Raw genomic sequence first — 9,114 nt, 5'->3', positions numbered from 1 at the left:
AGTGCTTAGTGCCTGGTACATATAAGAGCTCGAGAAGTGTGAGCTACAATCATACTAGTAAAGGATGCTAAGCAATTACATTACAGCAGGTGTTATTTGCTATATTGGTAATCAAGTGGTAAGGAAGAATCTGTGAACCTCATAGGAAACTAGCAGAATAAAAGCTCTTATCTTTGGAGGTCTTAGATGTGCAATGGAATTATTCATCTGCCAAGAACTATAACGTTTAATCCTACACTTTGGCCTTTTAAAACTACTTGAGGCAGGGGTCTGGCCCAGTGGCGCAGTGGTTAAGTGCGTGCGCTCCGCTTCGGCGGCCTGGGGTTCACGGGTTTGTATCCTGGGTACACACTGACACACTGCTTATCAAGCCATGCTGTGGCGGCGTCCCATATAAAGTGGAGGAAGATGGGCATGGATGTTAGCCCAGGGCCAATCTTCCTCAGCAAAAAAGAGGAGGACTGGCATCGGATGTTAGTTCAGGGCTGATCTTCCTCACAAAAAAATAATAAAATAAAATAAAATAAAACTACTTGAGGCAGTGTTGCTCAAGGTGTGGTCCAGAATCACCAGAATTACTTATTAAAAGTCCAGTTTTCTGGCCTGTCTTGACTAGGGCTGCTCCTTCAGCCTGGATGTTGGAACGAAGATCTGTGGAGCAGAGCCACAGCGCCCTAAGACTGACATGTAACAAGAGCAAGAAACAAAACCTTCCTTTAGTACGTAGGGGGAAACGCAGATTCCTGGGCACAACCTATTGAACCAATCTCTGGGAGAAGGGGCCAAAGAATCTGCATTTTTAACAAGCTCCCAGGTGATTCTTTTGCAAACTTAATTTAGAAACGGGCCTGTGATTTTAAGGCAAGCAGCAACCCTCTACCAAGGAGCTCTGGCCCTGAGGCCGCACAGTTCTGAGGGTTACAATCATAATGGGAACCAGGACATGACACAGGAGCAACTTTAACCACTGGAAATGGATAGAATTCTGTTCCTCCCTGCACCCCTCCATCCACCTAGAACCATCCCAGTTCTGGGGAGGGCTGAAGAAGGGAGGGCTGTGTGGCCAGCTGGAACCATGGAGAGAAAGGTAGACTCAAACTATTTAAGAATTAGGTCCTCCCATGCAGGGTGAGCCAGGCCCAGACAGCACTCTGATTTGGCTTGTCTGGGAGGTGGGCATAACTTGAACACCCGTGTAGAGAGAGTGACATCTTTAATCTGAAATTGACCTGCTTACCACACTCTGTGACTGTGGTTGGCTAATGACACTCATAGAGGGAGAAAATAACAGTCTGGGCGCTGGGAACGAGGCCTACCATCCAAAATAGAGAGCTCTGATCAACATCTTTGTTTTTCCCTAACAAAAATGTGTATAAAGAACAAAGACTTCAAGGGGCAATTCTCATAGTGAGCAGAGATGACAGAAGAGAGAGCTAATCCTTCACAACAAACCTCAATTTTACTTAGGGTCAGTGGGAAATAAATTTAGATCATAGCTGCCAGGACCAGTGGATCTGCAAAGAGCCTCCATCCATTTTGGCTCTTGACTTTGGACCTCCCTAGTTGAGAATAAACCTGAACGGAAAGTGAACTCTATGTAATTAGGTAGTCTGGGCACAGGAAGCAAGAGTGGGGTTGGGGGTGAGGACTTCTCAGCATTTGGAATGTGACAGGGTTTAAGATTTAAGACAAAGCATCAGGGCTGGAAGGCTTGAGATGCTCTCTCAGTGGAGGAGGAAAGAGTGAGGTTTCCCCCATTTTACAGATTAAAAAAGGCATTATTCCAGGGGATCTTTTTTTGTGTGTGTGTGAGGAAGATCAGCCCTGAGCTAACATCCATGCCAATCCTCCTTTTTTTTTTTTTTTTTTGCTGAGGAAGATTGGCCCGGAGCTAACATCCGTGCCCATCTTCCTCCACTTTACATGGGACGCTGCTACAGCATGGCCTGACAAGCAGTACATCGGTGCGTGCCCGGGATCCCAACGTGGGCCGCTGGCAGCGGAGCACGCACACTTAACTGCTGTGCTGCGGGGCGGGCCCTGGTTCTTCTTTTTCAGAAGAAATATAAGCACATCTCATGAGTATGTTCACTGGAGCGCCATTTGGTGTGGTGAAAAGTTGGAAACAAAACCTAATTGTCTATCAAAAGGGGAATGCATAAAGAAAATACTGTCCATATAATAGATATAAAGTGATTTTTAAAAATGATCTCAACATTTACATGTATCAACATAGATAAATCTCAAAAACACTGGTGAGGGAAAAGGAAGTTGCAAAGTGATACATGCTTGTGACATATTAAAATACTCAAAAGCAAGTACTATGAGGACAGCCTTTTCAACAAATGGTGTCGGGAAAACTGGATATCCACATGCAAAAGAATAAAGTTGGACCCCTCCCTTACACTATAACAAAAATTAACTCAAAATGGATCAAAGACCCAAATGTAAGAGCTAAAACTATAAAACTCTTAGAAGAAAACAGGAGGAAATCTTCATGGCATTGAATTTGGCAATGATTTCTTAGATATAACACCAAAAGCACAGGCAATAAAGGAAAAAATAGATAAACTGGACAACATCAAAATTTAAAACTTGTGTGCATAAAAGGACACAACAGAGTAAAAAGGCAACCCACAGAACAGAAGAAAATATTTACAAATCATATATCTGATATGAGGTTAATATCCAGAGTATATAAAGAACTCCTACAACTCAACAACAACAAAAACTTAAAAAATGGGCAAAGGACTTGAATAGACATTTCCCCAAAGATATACGAATGGCCAATAAGCACATGAAAAGATGTTCAATATCACTAATCATTAGAGAAATGCAAATCAAAACCACAATGAGATACTACCCCATACCCATTGGGATGGCTATATCAAAAACACAGAAAATAACAAGTGTCGGCAAGGATGTGAAGAAGTTGGAACCCTTAAGCATTGTTAGTGGAAATGAATAACAGTACAGCTACTGTGGAAAACAGTATGGCAGTTCCTCAAAAAATTAAATAGAATTATATGATCCAGCAATTCCACTTCTGGGTATATACCCAAAAGAAATGAAAGCAGGGACTTGAGGTATTTGTACATCCATGTTCATAGCAGCCTTAATTACAATAGCCAAAAGGTGTAAGCAACCCATGTGTCTACCATTTGAATGAATAAACAAAACGTGGTGTATATATATACACAATGGAATATTATTCAGCCTTAAAAAGAAAATTTTGACACATGCTACATGGCTGCACCTTGAAGATATTATGCTCAATGAAATAAGCCAGTCACATAGGGGCCGGCCCCGTGGCTTTGCAGTTAAATGCGCGCGCTCCGCTACTGGTGGCCCGGGTTCAGATCCCGGGCGCGCACTGACACACCACTTCTCCGGCCATGCTGAGGCCGCGTCCCACGTACAGCAACTAGAAGGCTGTGCAACTATGACATACAACTATCTACTGGGGCTTTGGGGGGGAAAAAAAAAAAGAGGAGGATTGGTGATAAATGTTAGCTCAGAGCCCGTCTTCCTCAGCAAAAAGAGGAGGATTAGTATGGATGTTAGCTCAGGGCTAATCTTCCTCACAAAAAAAAAAAAAAAAGACATAAGCCAGTCACAAAAGAACAAATACTATATGATTCTACTTATATGAGCTATCTAGAGTGGTCAAATTCATAGAGACAAAGTAGAATGGAGGTTGCCAGGGGCTGGGGGGAGAGGGGAGTGGGGAGTCAGTGTTTAATGGGTATACAGTTCAGTTTTGCAAGATGAAAGTGTTCTGGAGATAGATGGTGGTAATGGTTGTACAACAATGTTACTGTACTTCTTGCCACTGAACTGTAACTTAAAAATGGTTAAAATGATAAATTTTTTAATGATATATTTTACCATAATTTAAAACATTTTTAAGAAACAAATACTATGCATTCACAAAAAAATCTATAAATTTACAAAAGCAGAAAAATTGGCTGGAAATAGACACCTCACATTTATAATAATGTTAACATTGTGGAAGGGGACACTGAAAAATGGGGATGGGATCAAAGGACTGTCTTTCGTGTATATATCTATAAAAAGATCTGATGCACATATGACAAAGGGATAGATTCTGAGTGGGAATACAGACGTTTGTTACATTAATCTCCATTGTTGTTACTGCTGTGGAGTCAGTTCCGACTCCCAGGGACCCTGTGTACAGCAGACCAGAGCCCTGCCCAGTCTTTCTGTGCCATCCTCTCACCTTCCAGCGCTGCTGTTCGTAGGGTTTTCATGGCCCATTTTTTCAGCCGTGGGAGACCACGTCCTTCTCCCTAGTCTGTCTAGTCTGGAAGCTCCGCTGAAGCCTGCCCACCGTGGGGGACCCTGCTGGTGTTTGACATACAGGTGGCAGAGCTTTCAGCATCACAGCCACACAGTATGACAACCCACAGACGGGTGGCTCGGTTCCCTGACCAGAAATGAACCCAGGCTGTGTCGGTGAAAGCACCAAATCTTAACCACTAGACTACTATTAATCTCTATACCCTTATGCAAATATAGAAATGTAATTTTAAAAAATTATTGAAAAAAATGCAATTATAGTATTAAGGAAAAAAGAGAAAGTGAGTAAGGGAGGGCAGAAGGGAAAAAGAAAACCTGGAAATCTGGCAGATCCTTGGCTCTCACTTCTCATATAACAGCTGTTAGAAGGGACAGGCAGATCCCCAGGGTGGCTAGGAATCTCTTTGTTATCATTCTAATTCTAGGCCAGAATTAAAACCTTTGGTTCCCAGCCCAGCAAAAGCCCAAGTAAACACACGTGTAAATTGTGAGGTGCTCTATCATCAGACTTAAGGTAGTAATGTATTAATGTTAATTTCCTGATGTTGATGGTTGTAGTTTGGTTATATAGGAGAACTTTTTTGTCTAAATACTAGAGGATTTAGGGGTGATAGGGCATCAGGTCAGCAAATTAATCTCAAATGGTTCAGGGAAAAAAGTTACTTATCCTGTAATTCCAACTTTTCTGTAAGATTCTGATTGTTTAAAAAGAGCTATTGAATTTAAAAAATATCTACTATATTGGCTCAAATCAAAACAGGTTATCTAGGGAGGCCTCACACTGATAATCCAGATCCACTGGCCACTTCATACTTGATCTTTACTGTATGCAGTGGTTGGAGCTGACCTCAACAGTGGTCATCCTTGTCTGGTTAAAGAGGCCTGGCAGTGTGGAAAAAGCCAGAGGGATTCTGGTCCTGATTCTGTCGCCAACAAGTCTTCTCACATCTCCCAGCCTCATACTACTTCTCTGTAAAATGAGAATAAAAATCCCACCCTGCCTCTCTCATCTGGTTATTATAAAGACCAGACGAGGTAACACACGTGAAAGGTTTTGTAAAACACGGAGCCCCTGTGACAATCTCTTTCTCTTTGCAGTCTAAAGGTACAAAAGGGATTAATGTTTGTTAAATGTCCTGAAACTTTAATTTTAAACCACTTAAAAACCGCGGATTAATTTTAAAACTTTGGTAAGTATTGTTTTAAAAAGTGGAAGAAAGTTTAAAAATCCTGTAATCCCGCCCCCCCAAACTAATTTTTAAAAAAATTAAAACCAAAATCCTCCAAAATGTACCAAATCCTGGTCTGCCTTAAGAGGATTAAACTTTTGAACTTTGTCTATCCGTCATCTGGGACCGTCCTGAACCTCGTTTTCTTTTAAAATCACCTTTTTGTTGCCCTTCATCTTTTTTCCCACAGTGAACTGCACTGGGGCCTTTCTTGGGTAGGTAACCATCATGGTCCAGAACGAAGCGGCCTTTGACCTAACAATTTCCTCATCCCCCAGATGTACCCTTTTCAAAGGCACTTAATAAGCCTCAGCCGCTGGGCAGCTGCCAAAAACCTATCACGTGTGACCCGCCCACGCGGACGCCAGAAGCACCGCCCCTCTCCCAGGCCCCGCCCGCCGCCGGGCTCCATGGGCGGGGACGCCGCGGGACCACTTCCGGAGGGGCCCGGAAATTCCTGTCGCTCAGCAACCAAAGGACCCTACAGTGTGACGGGGCTGAGACCCGCAGTGGGCTATGAACCGCGGCCAGTGTCCGCTGCGATCTGGGGTTGAGGGATCCGCAGTCCCCCACTGGCCCTATCATATGGCTGCTAGGGTCTCTCCCATGCTCAGCAAGCGCTGCCAGTAAGCAAGTGGCACTCCTTTCCAACATGTCATCCCGTCCGAGTTTCTTAATAAGGTAGACTACTACCATTTTTTGAGCACCTACGTGTCAGGCTCCACCAGGCACGTCGCATCATCTAACCTTGATAATTACACAACCTAGCTCACTCATAAGGAAGCCAGGCTTAGAGGGGCTGAGGCCCTCAGCCTGAGGAGCTGTCCCAGGAGGAACACAATTGGGACCCTGCCCTGATAAAGGGCAGGTTTGGCGCCTACCGGTTCCCCACCCGGAAAGCTGGAGAAGGAGCAGCAGCGACTTAAATCTTTACCCCAAATGCTTTATTTTCCATAATGACTCAGGAACTAGTGTTTACATAAGCCCAAATCCCTGCGGGGCCTGATTCCACCACGCAAAATAGCAATCGGACCCGAGGGAGACAGGCAGCGAATGCATTAGAAATGAATGGGCTGCATCTGATTCCCACAATCCCGGGCTCAGCTTAGTTGGCAGGAAACCTTCCGCGTGAGAAAAAAACAAGTGTTTTGGGCCTCTAATATCTTAGAGTGTCAGCCCCCGCTCCTTAAGCAGCTGCTTTAGAGCCTCTTCCAGCTGCCGGTTTGTTCCCTGAAGCCCCTTCACCACCTGTGCTGCCCATTCGAAGTATTCCTGGACTCGCTGTTCGGACCATCCTGCACAAGAACAGACAGGAAACTGCTCACGTAACGTCCAAGACAGCTCTGGATTGTGCTCACTTCCTGGAGGACTTGGGGCAGGGCCTTGAGATGAGTTCCTGATTTGCCCTGAAAACTTCCCCCTGGCCCAGCTATCGTATTTCTCCTGTATAAAAGAAGATCGGAGTGGTCTAGTAGGATTAGTTTGGGGAATTAATAAGAACGCCCAGGCTTTTTTTCAGGGGAACTGACCAACCGGTGCTTCCAGAATGTGAATATTCCTCCCCTTTCCCTCAGACCAGGCTGGGGCGCGTACCCTTTGGGGTGCAGCGATTCAGGTCCCTCAGATTGTGCAGCTTGTCTGCCAGCTTCACCAGTTTAGCCCCTGGGCTGCTGTGGGGCGCCTGCTCCACCTGCAGCCGCTTTCTCTCCAGCTTGGGTAGAGTCTTGTCATCTGTTACCTCCTCCACCAGACGGCGCACTTGCGCCCCAAAGTGCAGCTCCACCTCATCCAGGGTGGTGTCCGTGTCCTCCACGGTGTCATGGAGCAGGGCTGCCTGGGGACAGGCTTCCACTCAGCCCCGTGTCGCCGCCAGCCAATGGGTGCCCCGAGCTGAATGGCGCCCCTGATCCCCACCCCGCCTCCTAGAAGAGAAGGAGGAAGTTACCTGTAACACCACAATGTCAGTGACTCCCGCCTCATGGGTCAGGATCCGAGCCACACCTGACGGGGCAAAGCAAGAAGTCAGATCGGAGGGACTCCCAGGGCGGCGTGTTGTGGGTTTTGTAGAGCTAGATGTTGCCCCTCACTAGCTGGGTGACCTTGGACAAGTCCTTTACTCTCTTTGGGTGTCAACTGTACAAAGAGAACAATCACGCCTACCGCCTAGGGATGTTATGAGGTTTAAACACGAAGAGTGGCACAAGCTTGATACACGGTAGGTTAGGTCCTCAGTGAGGTGCGAGCCCTCCACGTTCCCTTCCCGTTCCCCACCCCCTAGACGCCGCTGCGGTTGCTGCACGGGCGGCGCGCCCACCGATAGGGTGGTTGATGTAGGGGGTCCCTTCGGGGTCCTTCCGCCGCTGCTGTCCGTGCTTGCGAGCCGCGAAGTCTGCAGCCTCCAGCAGCCGTGCCGCCTCGGAGCCCATTGCACGAATTGGGCGGGCAACTGCCGTCCCAGGAGCCCGGGGAGCCCTGACCGAGCGTCCACAGCGCCCCCTGGCGCCGCGGAGGCCCGGGCATTGTGGGGTCTGGTCCAGATGCGTTCCTCTAGGGCTGACACTCCTGGCAGAGAGAGAAACTAGTGTTGGGGAGCTGTCCTCAGCATCGCAGGCCCTGGTTCGGTGCGCTCTGCTGGGGGTGCAAGAAGAACATGGCCTGGCTTTCTAGGAGCCCACGGTCTGAAGGAAGAAGGAAGACAGACAAGAAATAAGACAGTGGCCTCATAGTGTGCTGAGTCCAAGGCAGGAAGGCACCGGGGACTGTGTTACCATGGAGGAAGGGCAATTCACCTAGGCTCTGGGTCAGAGACAGCTTCTCTCAGGAGGGGAAAAAACAAACAAACAAACACAAAAACACAATCTTCAACCTGTCTGAAAATTCTCAAAGTGCTCTAAAAAATAGTTCTCCCTGCAGGGATGGGCCTGGTTGCTCTGGGCATAGCAGCCTCACTTTTGGGCCCAGACCTTCTAGAAATTGGAGCCTACACTGGGAGCCCTGCCTAAGTACTTTAGATTTAGGCTCCCAGGTGGCAGTGATATTTCTGCAAGAACCATCTTCTTTGCTCTCAGGTGCTGGGACAAAATTTCTTTCTTGTGCCATAGAGGTTCCTGCTTCAGTCCCCAGGCACCTGCCGTGGGCCCCTGGGGTGATGAGTGTTGCTACTGGTGTTCTGGGATTCTGATGTTGTCAGGCCTCCGTAGGCACTAGAACAACACAACACTGCTGGCTGGTGGCCTCTGGCCTTTTGGATTAATTCTCTGTCTCAGTGGATGGCAGCCATGAGGTATGAGGGGTCAGAGAGACCTGGAGACCCCAGAAGAGCATTCCCAGTGAAATGGGGTTCATTAGTTGCTAAGTATACTCCAATCAGATGGGTAGCTTCTGTGCTTTGGCTGGTAGCTGGGGCAGATGAGGACTCAGGGGAAAAGTTAACAAAAGGACTTGCCCCTGGTTTTCATCTAGTCTTGGTGGTTGCCATGATGCAGAGGTTAGGGACGGAAGCTCCAAACGCTTGAACTCAGGTCTCTGGGGCCTGAAATGGAGCAATCAGAATTCCCAGGGCTTC

At 47.0% G+C, this 9,114-nt stretch overlaps 1 protein-coding gene across 1 annotated transcript; it reads right to left on the bottom strand.

Moving 5' to 3' along the window:
- Positions 1 to 6,471: 6,471 nt before the first annotated feature.
- HDDC3 (HD domain containing 3) lies at positions 6,472 to 8,055 on the bottom strand. The gene is made up of 4 exons (XM_004431966.3): positions 7,864 to 8,055; positions 7,495 to 7,550; positions 7,143 to 7,383; positions 6,472 to 6,844 (listed from the first exon to the last, which is right to left on the bottom strand). Exons 1-4 carry the CDS (start codon positions 7,973 to 7,975, stop codon positions 6,714 to 6,716), a joined length of 540 nt encoding a protein of 179 aa, XP_004432023.1. The 5' UTR covers positions 7,976 to 8,055; the 3' UTR covers positions 6,472 to 6,713.
- Positions 8,056 to 9,114: the final 1,059 nt, after the last annotated feature.

The sequence above is a fragment of the Ceratotherium simum genome, chromosome 3, assembly GCF_057802395.1.
Source record: "Ceratotherium simum simum isolate JZ-2026a chromosome 3, ASM5780239v1, whole genome shotgun sequence".
Taxonomy (NCBI): Eukaryota; Metazoa; Chordata; class Mammalia; order Perissodactyla; family Rhinocerotidae; genus Ceratotherium; species Ceratotherium simum.
Note: the sequence above shows the minus strand (reverse complement) of the source record. Positions and strands in the feature narration are given on the sequence as shown.

Bases quoted from the DNA above. Each gene is read 5' to 3' on its own strand.
- HDDC3 (XM_004431966.3), bottom strand. From the start codon at position 7,975: ATGGGCTCCGAGGCGGCACGGCTGCTGGAGGCTGCAGACTTCGCGGCT. The intron at 7,384-7,494 runs GTAACTTCCTCC...GCCTGTCCCCAG, and splicing joins CTGACATTGTGGTGTTACAG to GCAGCCCTGCTCCATGACAC. The intron at 6,845-7,142 runs GTACGCGCCCCA...GTTCTTGTGCAG, and splicing joins GAATCGCTGCACCCCAAAGG to GATGGTCCGAACAGCGAGTC.